General features: G+C 46.3%; 1 protein-coding gene across 4 annotated transcripts in view; it reads left to right on the top strand.

Annotated features, from left to right (window-relative positions):
* MMD (monocyte to macrophage differentiation associated) overlaps window positions 1-20950 on the top strand; it is a 55153-nt gene extending 34203 nt beyond the window's left edge. Inside the window, exons 7-8 of one of the 4 annotated variants that reach the window (XR_008961186.1) lie at window positions 694-2433; window positions 3744-20950. Coding sequence is in view for 2 of the 4 variants with exons in the window: in XM_044389323.3 (XP_044245258.2) it covers window positions 694-948 (255 nt within the window). In the remaining 2 variants the exon portion in view is untranslated. Of the gene's footprint in view, window positions 1-693 lie in introns of all 4 variants that reach the window. The other 3 variants (XM_044389323.3, XM_026513202.4, XM_026513201.4) reach the window with 3 other exon arrangements.
* Window positions 20951-21189: the final 239 nt, after the last annotated feature.

The following is a 21189-nucleotide window of genomic DNA, read 5'->3' as shown; positions in this document are numbered from 1 at the left end:
CTTAAATATTGGTTCCCTAGGGTCCTCCTCAGCCCTCTAACCCTCAATGACCTCACCCACATGCATGGTGAGGGTCTTTAGCTCCACACTGTCCTGTCTCCCAGATCCTTAAACCCGTTTGCCCATTGGCTGTTTTCACATGGATGTCCCATACCCACCTCAAAGTCAGTGCTTTCCAAGCTGAGTAAGTCATCTCTTCACCCACACCCGATGTGCCTTCTGTATTTCCTGTGTAAGCCAACAGTGTAACCATCTACACCGTCACCTAAGCCAGAAACCTGAGAGTCCTTCTGGACCTCTCCCTCCCGCACATGCATGCCCTGCGTTCCCCCAGTTCACACGTCTCATTCTCTCGGATCTCTCCCGAACTCTGCACCTCCTCCACGGGCACCACCGGAGCTGAAACCCTTATCCATTGTGTTCACTCTGATTGCTCCCGACAAGTCTTCTGCCACCCACCCCATCCCATCCACCCCACTCCACCCCATCCACCTCACCTCATTCATCCCATCCACCCTACTCCTTTGACCTCATACACCTCTCATCTAGTCTCCACATTTCTACCCAAGTGCTGTTTCTAAAATGAGAATCTGGCCTGATTCTCCGACATAATTCGTCTTCTCCTTCAGGATAAGCTTAGTGCTGGATCTGGTACCTACTTACCTGTGTGAACTCACCTCTTCCCACTCCCAGGTACCCTCCCGCCAACCAGAAGGCTTGCTATTCCTCAAGGATGCCACTGCTTTATCATGCCTCCATGCCTCTGCATATGCTGTTCCCTCTTCGTGGATGCCCTCCCTGCCCTCACCTTCCTCCATTCACATTGAGCAACCCTATTTAAACTTCAAGTCCAAATTCAAGTATTACCTCTTCCTGAAAGTCTTTCCTGACTCCGCTGGGCTTAGAAGGGGCTCCTCCTTCACATTCTCCAAAGGCATTCCGCTGTGACAGTTAGTAATCACACTGCATTGTGCTCATCTGTTCTCCAGCGCAGCCTCAAGGTCAGGGAGGTAACTAATCTCTGCACTGCTGAACCTTAAGAGGTTCTCGACACATAGGAGCTACTTGGAACATGCTTATTGAGTAAGTGAATGAATGAACGATTGCATGAAGACTTGATGGTCACTGGCATTGAAAGGAGCATTTGTTGACATCAGTGCTGAGAAGACAAGGTACTGGAGATCAGGCTGTCGGATGTGTACCGACATCTTCACAAATGACAGCAGAGAGAGACCCTGGAGCCAGGCTCCACTCCAGATAGCCTCCCTCCCACCATCCAGTCTGTCTGGGCCTCCTCTCCCTTCCATGTTACAAAGTTCAGCTTGAGCATAACAAAATTAAGATGGTAAAACTTTTTTTTTTCCAAATTGCAATGCTGAATTAAAATGACCCTCGCTCTTCAAGATTACCTGCTCTTTGAGATTAGCATGGATGATCAAAGACTGACCCCGCCCCTTTCTTACAGTACTGTTTCCTGAAGCATCAGAGCAAATGATAGCACCTTACAGGTCAAACCACCCAGATCAACCAGCAAACAGAAAGAGCACCAGTTCCAAAAGACCTGGGGACCCATTCTGGCCAGGATCCAGCCCAGATCACTGAAGTCCTTCCAGCTTTAATTCCCAGCCAGCAGAGCAGCTTGGACTGTAGCCACCCAGGAACCCAGGTGACTCTGAAGATGCTCTAATCTCCCAGCTGAAGACATTTGTCTTTGGAAGTGTTCCAAGTGCCTTCGTGGCTATCCCCCTGCATTCTTTGTCCGTCTTCCTGGGAGGCCATTTGGTGGCGAATGTTCTAATTCCTCTGTTATAGTTGGAGAACGTGAACCTCCCAGGAGGTGAATAATAACCCGAGATCACACAGTGAATTGGAGATCAAGCCAGAACATGCACCCGGGCAAAAATAACTTCCGAACGGCCACTTTACTAAGCCTTCTATGAAACATCATCTGCTCTTTATTTAAGTCTGGGGGAAAATTAAATTTGGGAAAAAAGAATAGAAGCATAATTAAAGGATCTGGCAAGAGAATATAAAACCCAGAGGGAACAACTCATTCCTTTGTGCCTTTTTTTTTAGCTGCTTAAGCACACACATGATTTTTCTTATTCCTTATTCCCAAATGTTCTTTTTTCTTTTCTTTTTTAAAGTTAAATCTTAAAGTGCTGAAGCCGAGACCCTTGAGCACCTGACTTCTTGGGGCCTGACCAGCCCGGGATTTTCTCTGCCAGGGCTTGACCAAGCACCTTGACCCTGTTCTTATCTCTTTTTTTTTTTTTTTAACTTTTTATTGTGGGAAATCTCATATTTACACAGAATTACACAGCAACTCAACTCTAAACGGGAAGACACATAATGCAAAACAGGAAAACCTGAGCCTAAGGATGCATTTCCGTCTCAGGCAATTGTAACCCTTCCTTCTTCAACTGCACCAAGGTAGGATGAACTCAGGACTTGGAGGGGAATATCCACATCCGGTTTTCCCTCTCCTGAACTGCGTGGCTTTGGGACGGTCACGCTGAGGGTTGGTTTCTTCGCTTGCAAAATAGGAAGGATCAAACTAACCCCACAGAATGGCTGTGACAATGAAGTGAGATAATGTCTGGGAATATGTTTTGTAAGTTATGAAATGCTCTTAAAATGTGAGGCGCTCTTAATACTATTTCGCAGAGCCCGTGGAGCCCTGCCACGCACGCGTGGTTCGCATGCCACGCACGGCGTGGTTCGCATGCTCAGCCCCGTGTCAGGAATGTAGACAGAAGGCTTGCATGACAGAGCTCCACCATACCCACCCTCTGTTCAGACTTGGTCCTGAACCTTCATCTTACATCATTTTGCTTTTCACCCACTTGACTACCAACCGTGCTACCCACCACTCATTCCTCCTTACTCTGAGGACGGTTTGCCCATCAGTCTTATCCTTCCATCTTTACCCGGGCTTCTCCAGTCAACTGGCCTATGTTTCCAACCAGACTAAACCAACTAGGGCTGCCTTTGTTTAGAAAGGCCTTCCTTCCCGTGGCACCTGTGATCGTCCTATTCTAGTACAATACTGATTGGTAGCACCTACCCCCCATTAATCAGGACTCAGGCAGGAATCAGCATGGGCTTAGGAAGGAGGACAGGGAAGGAAGAACCCTTGTAGCAGACTCAGCCTCTCTCCTGTAGGTCAAGGAGGGACCTGCTCTCTTTAGAAGGTAGTTTAGGGACGACTGGTGAACAAGAGGAAATCCATGACCCAGTGGAGCTTATATTCTGGGGGGGGGGGGGGTGACTATAAATGAGTAAATATACAAATAAAATTAAAAATAAATAGTATTTCAAGATGGGAAGGAAATAATGCATAGTTAGGTACTGGCAAAAGACTGGAGGTAGGAGTGGCTGATTAAGATAGGGTAGTCAAGGTCATGAGTTATGGCTTTAGTTTTGTAAGTGCCCTCCCCACCTCACCTTATTGTGAACAAGTAGGCGAAGAGCCCCACTTGCTACTAGCAGCCATCCCATACCCTGAGGGGAGCTAGTTACAGAATAAAGCCATCACTGTAGATAACAGAGCAGAAAAAGGAAAAAATTACCTCCTTGATGCTATGGGTAAGCCACTGTATGGCTGAACCCTAAAGTCCACCTGACTCTGAACCTTCCAGTTAGATAGGCCAATAAGTTCAGGCCACTTTGATTCGGTTTTTCATTGCCCAACAACCAAGAGTGTTATAACTGATGCATGCCTCTTCTAATCCCCACCCCAGGCAGCTCATCTACCCAGACCCATGAAGATGCTGAAAAACTGAAGCTTCTCCATCTTCTTACATTTCCAGGGACACCATTACCCCAGTGAGGCACTTGTTAATGTGCCGAACATATTCATGATACTTGACGAATGTCTGTTGAACTGAATTGATTAAGCCAGAGTAGTGTTCAAAAGGAGAAAAGACACAGGCAGGCCTAGTCTCCTGAAAGACAAGGACATTCAAACATAAAACTTCAGAGTCCTTTCTAGGTCACAGAAAGCTTTCACATACCTTATACCGTTTAACCTTGTACTACTCCAGGGATTATCATTTTTGAAGAAACACAGACAGAAAAGTCAAGGCAGGGGCATGGCAACCAGGTGATATTCACAGGTACTCTGACTCCCAATCTCTCAATCATCTCTGGATTCTGAAAATTAACTGGATGCTATAGTAGACATTCAAGTTCCAGGTAAACCAGAGGAATTACCAAAGAGGGGTACATGGGCTTATTGACCTTAGAAAGCAGAGATTCTGGAGATGATGGCACGGCAAGTGTGTTTGTCCAGACTCAGACAGACACTGGAGGGGCCACATATTTGTGACAGGAATACGAGAGCCTTTTTCTGTGTTACTTCAGCCAAAGCTGACAGTAAACCCTACCGACTCATGGGAGAGCAGGGTATTAGCACCTTCCTCCCAGCCTCTCCCTTATCATGCATGCAAAAAATTCACTGCACTTTTTTTTTAAACTGTACAATTAATATTATTTTTTAAAAATTTACTTCACTTTATGGGGCGCCTGGGTGGCTCAGTCGTTAAGCGTCTGCCTTTGACTCAGGGCGTGATCCCAGGGTCCTGGGTTCGAGCCCCGTGTCAGGCTCCCTGCTCTGCTGGGAGCCTGCTTCTTCCTCTCCCACTCCCCTACTTGTGTTCCCTCTCTCGCTGGCTGTCTCTCTCTCTCTGTCAAATAAATAAATAAAATCTTTTAAAAAAATTTACTTCACTTTTAATTAACTTCTAACTTCAGAATAATTTTCGATTTACAGGAAAGTTGTGACAATGGCAGAGTTCCTATATATCCCCACGTCCAGTTTCCTCTATTAACATCTTACATGAAGATGATATGCTAGTCACAACGAGTCACCAAAATGGATAAATTATTATTAACTAAAGCCTGTATTTACTCAGATTTCCTTAGCTTTTATCTAATCTCCTTTATTTGTTCCAGGATCCCCTCCAAGCTATGTTTAGTCATCCTGTCTCCTTAGGCTCCTCTTGCCTGTGACAATTTCTCAGACTTTTTCCTTGTTTTTGATAACCTTGACGGTTTTGAGGAGTACTAGTCAGGTATTTTGTAGAATGTTCCTCAACAAGGATTCACCTGGTGTGTTTCTCATAGTCAGACTGGGGTTCTGGGAAGAGTAATCACAGAGGTAAAGTGCTGTGCTCATTACATCACACCAAGGGTACACGCTGTCAGCGTGACTTCTCACTACTGATGTTGACCTAAGTGACTGGCCTGAGGTGCTGCTTGTCAGGTTTCTTCACTGTAGAGTTACTCTTCTTTCTCTCCACACTATGTTCTTCGGAAGGCCGCTCACACCTAAGGAGTGGAGACTCCTGTTCCACCTCCTTTACAGCGGAATATCGAAATAAATTATCTGGAATTCTTCAGTGACATCTGGCCGTCCTACGCATTTATTTGTGCGGTCATTTATTTATGTCAGTATAGATTCATGGATATTTATTTTATTCTTTGGGTATAAATACTATTTGATTAATTTTGTTGCTTAAATTGTTCTAGCCCTGGCCACTGGCAGCTCTTTCCATTGGCTGACGGCGCTTTTAACCCAAACATACATTCTTTTTTTTAAAGATTTATTTATTTGAGAGGGTGAGGGACCACGAGCAGAGGGGAGCGGGAGAGGGAGAAGAAGACTCCCCACTAAGCAGGGAGCCTGATAATGGGACTCAATCCCAGCACCTGGGATCATGACCTGAGCTGAAGGCAGACGCTTAGCTGACGGAGCCACCCAGGCGCCCCACCAAACATACGTTCTGATGTCTTATTACCTAAGAGCACAAAGCAAAGAAATCAGAAGAACTGAAGTTCCCCTCCCCCACCCCTACATCTCTACCACGAATTTCCATGTCACTTTGGTCAGATCTCAACTTGTCTCTTTTTCTTCACCTGAACAGTGAAGTTAACACCGTCTGCTTCCCCTCACCTCTGCTGTGGCTGTGAAGCCAAAACGAATAGGCAAGGACTCTTGAAATTTTGAAACAAAACAAAGGAAAGCATGCAAACACATCACTTTAAATCTCTGCATGCCCTCCCCATTCCCATCTGTAGAGCTGTACAGTTCAAGGACGCCATCGATATTTTCTGAGTGAAGGAATGAACGGACGTGTGAATGAGAGAACGCACCCATGCTTCCCGAGTTGGGGCAGCAGACAAGCGACGGAAAAGAGAGGACGCCGCCCAGGTGTGCCAAGAAAACATATTATCTCCAACTCCGCTCATTTCAGAACAAGTTCACACACCTGCCAGGTGGGCTTATGCTGTGTGCAAACCCTGGCTTGGGGGAAGCAGGGATGCGCGACACAGAACATACCATCAAGGAATTTACAGTCCTTGTAGGAATTTACAATCCTGACTGAATCTTTAGTCAAGCCAATTCCAGCCTGGCTCACTCAATTCCACGTTTTCTTCTCCTCCTTCCTGGGACTTCCTAGGGCTGTGTCTCAGTTCCAAGCACCATGGGCTGAGTGCGGATGAGAGGTAGGGGAGGCAGAGAATACCTGGGTGTCACCTCTCACCATTGTGTCCGCCTCTGCCTGATTCTCAGGTGTGCTTACCTGCGGTGTGGTTGCCCGTCCATCTGCTTCATCGTGATGCAGACACCGTCAGGATCCACTGCTGGCTGTCACTGTCCACCTTGGGGACAGAGGGAAATCTGGGATCTCCCACACTGCTTGGGAGCCTAGGGAACTGCGGGTGGCTGTTTCAGACCCTTTCTGCTCTCAGCCTCTCACATAATCCTCTCTACCTTCTGCTCTCAGACCACAGGGTATGAGGAACACCTGCATGGGTGTTCCTGCCCGGGTCCCACCAGAATCAGGGAAGGCTTCCTCTACTCTTGCCTCCTCACACTTCCCTGGGGACATTCTCATCCTACTTCCCTTTGAAGTGGACTCTGGGAAGAGCCCCTTCTCGGTGCACTCATCCTCTGCTTCCGTTCGAGCAGCGGAGGTTCTTCCTCTTGGGAGAAGGGCGTGGGCAGAAGGGAGCCCAGCTCGGCAAGTACTTCGTTAGATCTTACAGCTCACACCTGGACTGGGATGTCAGTCATAAGACCCATTAGCTTTACCATGTTGTTTTTGCTTTTTAGTTTCACCTGACTCCAGAAACATTTATCTAGCAGCCTGGGTGCAGAAAGATCACAAGAGGATAAGAGAAGACTTGGAGGGGAAAAAGCCAGATGTAGTGGTTGAGAACACACCAGAACCGATGGAGAGTGTAAAGTAGCATCTTCTCCATCTAGGAATGGAATGTGATGAAGAGAGTGGAACAGGGGGCAGCCTGTCCTCACCAGCAGGATCCTCATCATGCACTGAGTTCCCTCTCTTATGCCTCTTTAAGGCAGTGTAGACTCTTGTGTAAAGGAGGGGATCCCTGTTCTAGTCTGTTGGTGACCTTCTGAGATGAAATGGTGGTAAACCCATAGGTTCGCCTAACTTGTCACAATTTACCAAGCATATTACATACACACATTAGCACATTCTGTGAGCACGTCTCCATGAGGAGGGCAGCTACTATCACTCCTGTTTTACAGAGGAGGAAACCAAGCTTCAGAGAGGTTAAGGGATGTGGCCTGAGCAAACCAGAGAATGCCAACAATCACCAGAACGTACAGTCTTGTTTCTAAACCCTTTGTGAGGGTGCCAGCAAAGGTGTGTCTCATCACCCTTGGAGAAGGAAGAGATGGGAAGGCAGAAAGCCCGTCTCACTCCTAGGGCTTCGAAGACACTGCCTGATGTGCCAATGAGGACAAAACAGCCCGTTCTTCACTGTTAGCGCCCTGCTGCCCTCCAGGTTCACGGAGGAGAGTGTCACAGAACCAAGGGTGTGGGTGTGGGTATTAACTCTTTGTTAACCCAACAAACATTTTCTAAGTTGTCCAGTAGCATTGAATGATGTTCTCAGGGCAAGGGATATAAAAAAGGTGAATAACACAAGATTTTAGAAGTTTATTCTCTAGTAAGGAGAGATCCGTGAACAAGTAAGTGAAATGCAATCTCATGTGAGTCTCAGAGTTTTACACGGAGTTTGATTCAGCTTAAAAGAGAAATTGGTCGGTCAGTCCTGGGAAGAGGTGGGAGGCTTAATAGCGGAGGTGCCTCTTGGGTTGGGTCTAAAAAGTAGGTGGGTTTTGACACATGAATGGGGAGATAGAGTAATTGAGGGAGGGGAGGTGTCATGGGAAAGGCCCTGAGGTGTGAAATGATGTGGAATGTCTTAGGAAATGCACTTCTGTGTAACTGTATCATTATGTGCATAAGGAATGAGGATGGGATATGCTGATGAACCTGGAGAGAAGCTAGTTCATAGAAGGCCTGGGAAGCCATACTGATGGGCCAGAAATTGGTCCTCTAAACCCCGCTGGCCAATATGGTAGCTTGTAGCCACATGGGATTATAGAGCATTTGAAATGTGGCTAGTGTGACTCAGCAATTTAATTTTAGTTCATTTAAACTTAAAAAAAGGATTCAGTTCAGTTATTGGAAAACTTTTAAGTATGTTTGGAACAACTTGGGTAAGTACAAGTGTTCTTTTGACTCCATTGTAAATTGTATGAAATCTAAATATAAGTCAGGCATTTCCAAGGAAAATTTGACATCTGGAATTGAGATACGGTAAGTGTAAAAATATATACCAGATTTCAGAGGCTTGGCGTGCAAAAAGAACATAAAATATATCATTAATGATTTTTATATTGGTGACAGATTGCAATAATATTTTTGATATATTGGGTTCAGTAACAGCATTCACATTAATTTCACTTTCCTTTTTCTTTTAAAATTTTCCAGGAGCCACATAAAAAGATCACATATGTGGCCCACACTATATTTTTAGTAGACAGAGCTGCTTAAGCATTGGGGGAACATTGGAGAATTTTATGTAGGGCAGAGACACGGTCAGATTTGCATTTAGAGGGAACATTCTGGTAGGAAAGGGGAGGATAGCGTGGAGGGATTTAAGAGTAGAGAAAGGTACACTTGGTTAGGAAATGACTGCAGTAAAAGCTTCAGGAATTGGGTAATCATACAGATACTGTGGAAGGTCAATTTAGAGCAGGTGTCAGAATCACCTAGGGGGCTTCTTAAAATACAGATTGTGGGTCCTCCTCCCAAAGGGGCTGAACTAGGGTGGCGTCCAAATATGTTCATTTCTAACTAGCTTCCAGCTGCTGTTGCTGCTGCTGGCGATCTGGAGACCTTACCCCAAGAACCTCTCCCCTACAAGATTTGGCCTCCAATAGGATATATGAAGAGAGGGAGAGAGAAAAGTCTGTGAAGACTTGCAGATTCCTGTTATGGTGGACTGGGTGGACAGGGACTAGAAGAGGAGAAGCTTACTTAGGACAAAATGGGATGGGTTTTGTTTGGGATCTGTTGAGTTTGAGGTCCTTTAGGTATCCCAAGGCAGAGAGATCTCATGGGTAGTTGGATATAGCTAGGTCTGAAACTCAGGAAAGCGACTGAGCTATACTTGCAGATTTGAAGTCATCAGAGTTGAGCTGGCTGGTAAAGCCCTAAGCATGAGTGAGATTGCCCAGAGAGACAGCAAGGCATGGGAAGACAAGAGACCCAAGGGCAGATTCTTATAGTTGAAGCTATGTTTTGATCAAAATCATCCGTGTTCAAGAAAAATAAGATAGGCAGGAATATGCACTTGTCATTTTTAACTGTATGTTCTTGTGTTTGATCACTGGGACCCAGGCTTAAGTAACAGACTCATAGGGCTTTAAAATCGAATCAAAGGTTAGCTGTTCTCCACCACTGACACGACAGAAGCTAAAGAAAGTCTTTTATTTGTGAATTTTATCATTAATAAAATAGTCTTGGCCGACCAGCAGAACCTTCCTACGCTTTAGCTTTGTTTTGTTTTTTTAATGATTTTTTATTATATTATGTTAGTCACCATACAGTACATCCTTAGCTTTGTTTTGTTGTTGTTTTTGCATCGATAAAATTGGGATACTCATACCTGTCTCCCAGAGTTTCGGGAAGGGGATAATGTGTGTCTAGCACAGCACCCAGCTGACATGCGGGAGCATCTCAGGAAGGATAATTAATCATTGCTGTGAGACCACCTTCCAGGTGAGGCAACTTCACTAACTGAACCTTCTTGCATAGAGATTCATGTCACATGGAATCTCACCCAACGCAAAGAGAGCCATTTTGAGTCAACAACAGCAACGATCATTTCAGTATTGTAATTATTGCAAATTTAAAGTTCAGAGGGAAAGAAAACCAATTCTTTAGAGCAAACGTGTGTTGTCCATTGTTACACAGTGTTTTTACAACACGATGAAATGGAAGGAAAGTAGCCTTCCTAAGCACTAGGCGGGCTGGATAGATTATCCTATTTAATCTATCAATGCAATATCTTTAAATAGGTCTCCAGGGAATGGCTCCACGTGTTTCCCAGCAGGAGAAAGAGGAGCTGGGTCCCTGTGGTCCCAACACATTGCCCAGGCAATCAAAGCTGGGTCACTGCGGGTGGCGGTGTCATTATTCAGAGCAGCAGATGGCTGGCTACAGTCTGACTTGTCTGACAGGCAGGCCAGACCTGTGTAGACAAGTGCAGCCTTTCTTTTGGTCATTTAAGCCATTTCCCCATCACCCTCTCCTGTTCTCCTTTTATTTGGGAGCCGCAGCACTTTGATTTGCCTGCTGTTTTCCCTCACATAAAACCCTTCGTCTGAGAGAGACAGTTGTCCTCCTATTACCTTTCATCTGAATATCAATTGCAGCGTCTTAAGCCAGAGAGCCTTATCTCGTCCAGCGGCTTTGATTGAGATACGGTCTGGAAAGAAGTAAAACAGAGTTTGTGGGGCTTGGCTGACATCTCTCTGAGCCCTCTTGTACTTTTCTTTCCAGAGAATTCTCACCTCTCCCAGGTCCTGGTGTGCTAATGAAATAGATATTCTGTTTTGTTTCTGTTGGGCACAGAGTGTGGTCCAAATGCATTTCCTAATGGCTTGTTTTCCAGCTGGTCTCAACAGAATCAAAGCCACAAACCACCAGTGAGGGCCCAAGACGTCTAAATGGATGGGGAAGCCATTTAAAATGCTAGAAGAAATAAAAATAAAATCAGAGGCTGGTGGGATTCTTTGTAGTTATTTTACTAAGTAGGAGGAGATTTTTTTAATACACGTATTAATGTATGTCGTTAACCAATGATATTACAGTAAGTTATTTTACCAATCAGCAATGCTACTCCTGTTTTTTGAAAAACAAAAGCATATCTATACATCCCCTGGTCTAACCACCCCCTTCCTCCTGTCTTCCCTCCTAACCCCGACAAGTCTGCCGCCAAGAGCTTCCACCAACTGGTCAGCAAACCATCTATATCTTCGAACACTTCGAGTATCTCCGACACCCACTTGCCTGAGTTGAAACCCAAGGGAACTGTGTGCCCCCTTCCTCTCTCATAGCTCAGGATCCAATGGAAGGATAATGGCCCTCCTTGTCCACCATTGCTACTTCCAGACCATTATTCCCCTGCCCTCTTAGGAAAACAAACTAAACCCAAAACATACAACGACACAACAAACCCATCTCCTTTGAAGCTCATGCCATCCTACATTACTCCCGTCTCTCCTTCCTTGGTTGCCACTTGCCCTGGTTCACTGAACACCTGATGCAGTCACCGTCTCTTGCAGTCAAGGCCACTGAGCTTAAGAACCTGCATCTGCAGGGAGGCTGCTCACCCAAGGCCTTGCACGTCAGCTCAGTGCACTTCTCAGCGGGGCCTCAACCCAGGGGCCCACGACCCTGCCGCAGACATTGTCAAATGCCCACACCTCTTCCAAAGTGCATGGTTTTGCAAACCTCATTTCTAGGCCTCTGAATACGTCTCCAACCACTTCCTTTTTCCTTTGTTCACTGGCCTCTCTCGACATCACTTACCTCTTTTTGGCTTCTATTTCATGCTGTACCGATGTCGTCATTCCCCCACTGCTATCCCTGTTTTACCCTGTCCTCTCTTCATCACACCCGCCTTACGAACTGAACGGTTTCTACGCCAGCGCCCCCAGGAATGGCTATGGGGAACCACAGTGCGGAGCGAAGTGCCATCGCTCTAGATGGATAACTGACTTCGAATGGGCACAGCGTGATGCCTCGGGTTCCTGCTCTCTCTCCATGTACGTGGTAAGCTCGATCTCCTCTTCTCTCCCCAAATTGCCTATTCCTGTCTTTCACTTTATGGTTAAAGTAGAAACCGTCATGTGGAAGGGCCGCTGCCTTTGCTTGACCAGTTCGGTCCGTGGGCTCGTGTCAGCCCCAGTCTCTGCTTCCGCCCCTGGTTCAGCAGAGCACGTGTCCTCCTCCCCTGCAAGGCTGCTCTCTTCATGTGCACCTGGTCCTCTCTCTCTCGAAGGCAATAGCCCTACTACAGCACATCATTAACTGCCCCTTTTAATTCGATCCATCCCTTCCACACACAAACATGCGCAAAAGCTTTCATTTTAAAAACTTTACAAACTAGCAAAACTACTCTGATGATCCCACATCCCTGTGGAACTCCACACTCTTCTCTTGATTCCTCATGCTTCCTTCAGACAAACTATCTGTACTTCTCTTCACATTCGCTCACACCTCACATTCTGATCTGATGTCTCCCCTTACCACTCCAAAATGGCTCCTCTCAAAGTCCCCATGGACTTCTGTCCTCAGCCTGCTCTGATTGCTCCCGAGGGGTGCAGCGCAGCCCAGCCTTCCTGACCCCCAGAGTTGACTGTGATAGAAGGAGAGTCCTTGGCTTTCCCTTTCCCTGGTTCTCCCTGTTACACTTCTGCTACTCTGCCATTTTGCTTGAATCATGAAGATGGATACCAGTCTCCTTTTGCTTTCCACAAAGATGGCCATTATTTTCAACAATGCTCGTGGTCATGGAGTTTTCCATACTTTATTCCAAATAAAGTCAGTCCCCTAAGGCAGAGCTGTGGATCTTTTCCTCCTTGGGGCCTGTTTTTCCCACTAGGCAGAATCCCTCTACTACTGCACTGGAGCTGGGTCAGAGACCCTCTTTTCCCAGGATGACATCCTGCTCTATGAGTGGGTACTAGGGGAAGGGGATATGGAAACCCTTTGTCTTCTCAACTTGCCCTTCCCAGCATGGAATTTCTGCCCTGCAAGGAAGCTGGGCTGTAGGCAGGGCCCCAGTACCAGTGAGTTACCATGACTGGAGCAGAGCTTCCACCCTACCAGTGGAGGCTAGATAAAGAAAAGGAGACCCAAGCCTCTTGGTATGCCAATCTGGAATAGAACTTCTACAAAATGGGGCTGGAACTGAGAAACACCAGCACCCTGCCCCTTCAGAAGTCAAACTACAGCCCCAGACCAGGGTCTAAGGGATGCTGGAGCCCTGTTGCTGCACATGACCCAGGTAGAGTTTCCATAACATGCGGCTAGTGGGGAGGACATGGAGCAGAACATGTCTCAGATGCCACAGACCTGTGCTGCAAGAGCTGAGATTTTACAGTTTTTCCTGAAAGAAGGTTTTCCTTTGCTGTATGCCCTTAGGACACTTGCCAGAGACTTTAAGTGATGGCTATTTAAAATAATTTTCTCAGTTAAATTGTTATTTTGCTTCTGAGTTTATTTGTCCATTATTCCAGAAGTCCCATCTTTTAATTCATCTTTGTATACCCACCACGGTGTCTGTCTCTGGGCATGTTAGCAACGGGGCTAATAGCAAAACCTCGTTTTTTAAAAAAAATTACTCACCTGCTTTAAAAAAAAATCTCACTTTTGCTAATGCAATTGGAAATAAGACTTAGAGATATTTCAATGTATTTCCAATTCTCACCGAATGCAGCATTTCAGAATTTCAGATATTTCTTAAGATTCTTGGAAATACTGGTGCTGTCAAGTCCAAGTTCCTCATACAGGAATTTAATGTGGGCTGTAATCTTTTTATGAGAATCCTCAATCACATGATGCCTTTCAGGGTGAATATCCAAAGTAATTTGGGGGCCTGATAGCCTAACCAACTAACCTGCCTGGATTCAAGTCTCTGTTCTGCCACTTGTTGGCTGTATTACTGAGAAAAGTTTGTAAAACTCATAGTAGCTCCCTGAGAGGATTGTGGTGGGATAAATGGATAATGCATGGGAAATAGTTGGCTCAGAGTTAGGCACCCACTGAAGGACAGCTCTCTGTTCACCTTGGTAACCTCTGCATGGTGACAGATTGCCACAAGGGGGCATCAAGAGCCAGGTGTAATGAAGCGCTCAAGGGATCTTTGGTTAGGTCATCCCCATGGTTGTATTTGTAGGCCAACCAGAAGTAGGTCTCTTTCCAGACAACAGAAGATAGAAGTTGGAGGCACTTCCTAAACATCACCATACTATTTTCGACAGAAGACAGGAATTTAGCCTTCCTAAACATCACTAGGTCATTCCCCCAACTAGAAGCTTTGCTATGCAGGCACACGAAGTATGCTGTCAGGAGGAAAGTCTCAGTTGATTTACAAGGTACTATTCCTGTGTGCAAGGTAGCGTTCAAGGAGATGGGAGGACGCAGAGGTTCCCTTCAGGAACAATCACAGATGGGAAGTTGGTATTTACTCAGAGTGTGCACCGTGCTTCAAGGATCCTAACAGCATAGGGCATCATCCCGTTCCTTTCTTTCTGACTAAAGAGAGCCCCAGAGGCTCAGCCAAGGGTTTGACCTTTGCTCAGAGGATGACAAAAAGTCAATTGATATTCTGGAGCAAGGAGGAGGGAACTTAATGAAGAAGGTACTTAGCATGATTTATTCAGAGTGGAGTGCAGGAAAGAAGAGTGAAAGAAAAAGGCAGAGATGCCCCCTGGCAAGATCGCAACAGTGCAAAGCCAAACCTGATGAAAGCAAACGTTCTTAGCACAGCTAAATTTTAGGAGAGACCCCAATAGTTAAGAAAATAAAAATGAAGCTGAGCCAGGAAACAGTGACTGAAGCCGGTGGCAACAGGAGTCTCCACCGACTAGACCTCTCTCTCACCTTCTTACAGCTCCCCAAGTGGTGAACTGGATATAGGTTTTCAAAACCAAATTAAACGTTGGAAGAGCCTTGGGCGTATCTCTATGGGACACAACTTGAAAACAGCTGCAGTTGTCCAAATAGTAAAGCAGACGGATGAAGACACAGGGAAAGGATGGTGTGAGGATGGAGGGAGGTGGAGCAGACAGACAGGCCACAACGGAACACCAAGCTGCCCCCAGTGCCCTCACTCCATCCCAGCTGCACCCTCTACCCTCTGTCTGCCTCCTCCTTTCTTCACTTCTCCTGCTTCCCTTCACATTCTGTGCATTGCCTTACACTCGTGTACGTCCAGGGTCTGAGCCCCACTATTGGCATTCATCTTGGCTCTCATCCTTGGTTACAATTCACATTTGCCTCTCCCTTCCCAGAGATAACCCAGCCTGACCCAGGCTTATCAATGGGAGCCCTGGCCTGGACCCAGGAGGCCACCATTCTTGCCATCTGCTGTGAAAATTAGGAAAGAAGAATGAAGGGGATCTAGCAACAGATTGTGTACGGAGGCAGAACGGATAAAGGAAGGGAAGAAAGGGAAGAGGGTTATTAAGAAGCTAATATTTATGAAGTGGTGTCTATGTACCAGGCACTTTGCTAAGATGTCAAATACACATGTGTTATCTTAGTAATATGTCCATATTTGTATATAATATACCTAGTTGTATCTTTATATACCGTTTTTATATAAATATATGGGCCGTGGGTGGGAATAGACAAGATGCCACAAAGCACACTGTTTTTGATGAGGACGCAGCCATTTTACCTGAATAAATACTCCTCGGATTGTTGGGAGACTTTGGTTAATTTCCAGAGTTCGGAAAATGTTGATTCTGATCATTTTTGCCAGTGTTCTCATTGCTTTTATGGAAGGGTGGCTCTTCAGAAGGTTTTGCTCTGCCGTGTGGAAATCAGAGCCCCCGGGGCAATGCTTCCCAAGCCCCCGCATCACACTGCTCACTCGCTCTTGGCTTGTAGTCCTCAGAACCCGGAGTCTTTTTCATGAACCGCTGGCGGCTCCTTCCTTATCTGATTGTTTTCAAGCTGGTGTAAGACTTTTCGTTTTCACTAATTAAATTTCATTTTCTTGATTTTTGTTGTTGTTCCAAGATGTCAAATAATTGGGAATCCTGGCATCAGTAAGTATGCTTTTTTGGTTTCATTGGAGTCCTAGACAACATTATTGGTCCCAGTCGGAGCACAGACCAGCCTTTTGGGACTCCGCGGGGTATTAACTAACTCCAGAGGGACATTAACTAGTCCACTAACTAGTTTGGGCACTTTTATTTCCAAACTGTGTCTCTAGCGTTCCAGAATCTACCAGTAAGACACCTTTGTCAGAAAAGGAAAGTTGGTTAATTTTACATGATTTATTCACAGTGAATTTTCCCAACTCCTATTATTCACTATTTCTTTACTGTTCACACATCATTTGCTTCTAAAGAATGTTATACTTATTGAAGTACCAAGGATCCATCATTGCCTCTTTTGGAAAACCAAGGCAACATTTGGTGTATCCTCAAATTTCTGGCCCCTTTCCATCTCTCCAGACATTTCTCAAAGGACAATAGCAAATTGTGTGAGAATTAATCTGCAGCCTTCCCTGCCTTGTCCCTGGTGATGGCGGGGCCAGGAAGAGCACAGCCTGGGGGGAGCCAGCTTAGGAGCAGGGGCTGTTCCCATCTGGGCAGCCCAGGCAGCTGATGAATAACTCTAGGCGTGGTGTGGGAAATCGTCAGTACCAGAGTTCCAAACTGCCCTCAGACGGCTGTGGTGTGGGTCGGGGCTGGCTTTTTTGGTTACTCATGGCAGTGCCACGTCAATAATTAGTGAACAGAGGGAGAAGAATCCAGTGCTCCCCACTGCCTGGGAGAAGGGGGCTGGTGGGAGTAATAGGGGGTCATAAGGCCCAACTGAGCTGACTGAAACTCAGGGCTAGAGCCTCAGACATAGTCTTGAGGGCAGGAGTCCCCTACTGTGAATTGGGCCAACTGTGTGGGCACAGAGGACAACAGCCCTATTAGTACCCACTGCTGACATGTTTGCTGCCTGTCTCCACGAATGCCTCAGTATGGAGTGGGGCACATTCATGATTCCAGCTGTGAGGGCCTGGAGAAGGCCGGAGCTACCAAGGAATGCTATTTTTGAGAGTTTGTACGGTACAGTGGAAAGAAAGGCCCAGATAGGCTAAATAAAGTGGTCCAACCACTTGGCAAACTACTTATTACTGTGAGTTTCAAGTTTCTCGTTTATGCAACTAAGCATCCAGCGCACAAGAGCCCCAGTAAATTGTCCCTGGGAATTTTCGTGATGCAGGTAGGTTTCTTTCTTGGAGCAATTCCCCATCCCGACTGCCAGGTGGCGCCTGGGAGCAGGGCCGCCCTTTGCAAAGGCTTTGCTTTTCCACCCTTTGGGCGCTAGGTAGTTAGTGATCTTCCTCTCTGTGCTCAGGCTGGCATTTAAAATCCAGTACCGCACACAGACTTTGTGCTTTTGATGCATCTGCTCCAGGAAGAACTGTGAAACTCAGAAATACCTACTTCGAGCCAGGCACCCATGGCTCCAATAGGATTTGTCAGCTGATAAGACTTTGTGATATAACCAGACAACGCGGACACTCAGAAGTCAAACATTTCATTAGGAATCTGATTTTTTTTTTTCTTTGCATGCTTATCTCTATTATAAGTCAGAGAATCTGGAAAGAGTGCAGAGACTCAAAGTTCAGGCCTTGTAGGTTTGAGTCTCTCTACGCTGAGCAACTTCGGACAAATGACTTGGTCTTTCTGAACCCTGCTTTCTCTAGCTGTAAAACAGTTGTAATAATAGTAGCTGCGTCAAGGGTTGTCATGCGAGTAAATGAGATAATACATGGAGGACACAGCATGAAATCAGGTACAGAGCTAGTGCTCACTGAGTATAAGCAATTATATGCCAAGAGCATGAGCTTTGAAGTCAGTTGGGTAAGGATTTGAGTCCTAGCTCTTTGATTCAAAAGTTGGAAGGTCTTGAATAAGTTATGCAAACTCTCTGAGCTCCTTGAGAGTTGACTTGAAAGTTGCAGGATTATTATGAAAATTACAGAGCTATATAGACAATGCTTTTTACTTTTCATTTGCATCATGACCCATTTCGGATAGGATTTGAGTTTCCCCACACAAAACAAAAAGTAACCCAATGACTTTCTTTAAGCCAATAATAAAATCAGCGTGACGAAAAAGCAAGGATAGGAAACATGAGGGAAAACAAGAGATAAGGGTAGCCACCCGGATCACATCATAAGAGTATCCATGTATCCTCGCTAGTGAGGGGGTCACAAATGTGGCTCTGGGCTTCTTAGCATCCAAGGCAATAAAGAAAGGAAATATGGTTAGTTACATGATTCAGAGTGCCAAGATAAATGCAGAGGAGTTCTGAAGAAGAAATCTCAGCTATTCCTAGTTCCGAGACTGAAGAGGCTGTAAGTAGCACATGGTGGATACACAATGGATATATAAATGTTAGCTGTCCTCATCTTCAGGCACAGAGGAAAAAGTGAGTCCAGGAATAAATGCAACATGGGAGAGGTAACTTGTGAGCTGAACAGAACTGAATACAAATTTGCAGGTGCTGGGGGGAGGGGGCTGGAGAAGGGAGGGAGTCCGTCCACAAGGGGAGAGTGGGACAGTGTCAGGATCGCCCCCACCCCTCACTGCAGCTTGAAATCCAGGGACTCACGTGCTGTCACACGGTGGAGAGGAAGCCCCTGTCAGACTGACAGGCACAGCAACTCGTGGTTCGCAAAGCCGAACCAAACCGGGAAGGAGAGAGGTGTCCAGGGAGCTCAAGCACAGCTGTTTCGACTTAGAGTCGCTCCCTCCTGGACATCTGGTGTTTAATGATGGTCCTCAGAGGGAAGTGAGTTCTCTTTTTTTGAGTGTGTTTTGTTTGGGTCTGTTTTCCTGTGGACCCAGCCTTATGGCTCTTGAAGGAAGAAAACAGCCAGGCTGGTGACAGGGAATGTTCCTTTTTTTGCCAGGTCTTCTCAGCCATTACCAGTAGGGCTGGAGGCTTCTGTGACGTAACTGAGTCAGAAAGGGTTTGGGGGCTGTAAAGACCCACAGAATTGTGCAGAAATTGTATTCCCATTCCTCCTCTTCTCACACCACACTCCCGGCTCCTTCTTCATGTCTTCCAACACACTCTCTGACTCTGTCTCTGTCTCACTGTCTCTCTGTCTCACTAAGCGGGAGGGGGTGGGATAAACCTGCGGAAATCTGCGTTTCCTTCTGCGTTAACCACCGAGAGGAGCCACATCCCTGCATCCGCTTGGGACTTTGTCCTAAATAAATCTATAGGCGAAGACAGAGCTTTGCTTCTTCGAGGGGTTTGTACCCAGGAGGCAGAAGATGAGCTAATTAGTGCCTACAGTTAGGTTTGGATCGGAACACACAGTTGGTATTACTGCCCTGCTCTCGGTGACAGCTGAGCAGTCACTAACGTTCAGGACTTAAATACCCTTTAGACTCTTCCTGGCCCGCCCAGAGTAGGCATAGCGTGATCACTGCAGCCCAGGATAGCAGCTTCGTATCTCTGCAATCATCTGTTTTCGAAGAATTCTCCCCAGGGCCAGTTCCTGGTATGGTTCTGATTGTTATCTTTGCACACACCCCCCCCCCCCCCCCGCCCCGTGAGATGATTGTGACAGAGTCCCCATGTTAGCCAGCTCTGCCCAGGCACGGCGGAAGGGACACAGACTAGGGGAGTCAGACATCCAGGTTCCAGGTAGGACTGTCATAGACAAGTTCAGTAGCTTCGGATAAGTAACTTCTGTTTTCTGGTCCTCAATTTTCCCATCTGTTAAAAAAAAAGTCTCTAAAAAAATTTTTTTTTACATATGGATTTTTCTGGGAAAAGGGTCCATGGCTGCCATTATTTTCTGAAAAGGGTCTGTGACTCACAAAGGTTAAGAATCCCTGGGCTTGTTGATTTACAAATTCTTAGAATCCAACTTAGAGCAATTCTTCGGTTCTGTGCTTCTAGGAATGTCATACATTGCGTAGTTCGGCAAGTGTTTGCTGACTGCCTGCTGCATACCAGGTCCTTTGACAGGGTGCAAGGATGCAAAAGTAAATAAGACAGCTTCAAGGAGACCTCTGTCCCATGGGAGACCCACCCACAAACAAAGAATCATGGTACGATGTCTCAAAGATAATGACAGATTCACACAGAGCATCCAGAAGTGACAGCACCTTTTCCTCCTCGCCTCCAAAGAGCACATAAACTGCTAAGAAGCGGTTGGGGCTGGGGGGACCTTCCCTTCAGGATTCCAAAGTGGAGGGCATGCTCCCACCCAGACCTTCCGAAGGCCCCAGGCTCCTGCTGACCCTGTCCCTCCTGACAGTCTCCACATAAGTTCTCTGTCCTTGAGCTGCCAACAAGGTCACTGAGCTTAAGTAGAAATGGGCCTCCTCCTTCTTGCATGTAACCATTCCCATGCATGCCTCAAAAGCCCCATTCCCTGCAGGAAACCCAAGACCTTGCCAGTCCCTCTTTTCCTGCCCTTACTGGGCTCTCTTGGCCCCTTTCAGGTCCAACACTCCAGGACACCAAACCTTGGGGATGCTGACAAGGGTGCTGTTCCACCAGCATGTTATTCTTGTTCCTGTGTAGACCTTAGCAGCTCCCAGAGACCTTATCGCTCTGTAGGAAGCACTATTAAATGGTAAATCCATTTAAAAAAGAAAAGCAGAGGGCGCCTGGATGGTTCAGTCAGTTAAGTGTTTGCCTTCAGCTCAGGTCGTGATCCCAGGGTCCTGGGATCAAGTCCCGCATGGGCTCCCTGCTCAGCGGGGAGTCTGCTTCTCCCTCTGCCTCTGCCCCCCCACCCCAGCTCATGCTCTCTCTGTGTCTCTGTCTCAAATACATAAATGAAATCTTAAAGAAAGAAAGGAAGGAAGAAAGAAAGGAAGAAAAAGAAAATTTATGTTGGCACACAGTGGGTCAGAGGGTCAGATGCTGCCGTAAGCCCTGTTCTAGTCCCGGTTCCCTTACTTACCATCTGGATGCAAGCATTTCCATTGAGTTGCTACCTATACTCCTGGCTACCATCACCTCTGCCCTCAACTATGCCACTTCACTCACATATAGGTCCAATAATTCACTCCCCATATGG

The sequence above is a fragment of the Ursus arctos genome, unplaced genomic scaffold (assembly GCF_023065955.2).
Source record: "Ursus arctos isolate Adak ecotype North America unplaced genomic scaffold, UrsArc2.0 scaffold_24, whole genome shotgun sequence".
NCBI classification, from domain to species: domain Eukaryota; kingdom Metazoa; phylum Chordata; class Mammalia; order Carnivora; family Ursidae; genus Ursus; species Ursus arctos.
This window is presented reverse-complemented; position numbering and strand designations above follow the sequence as displayed.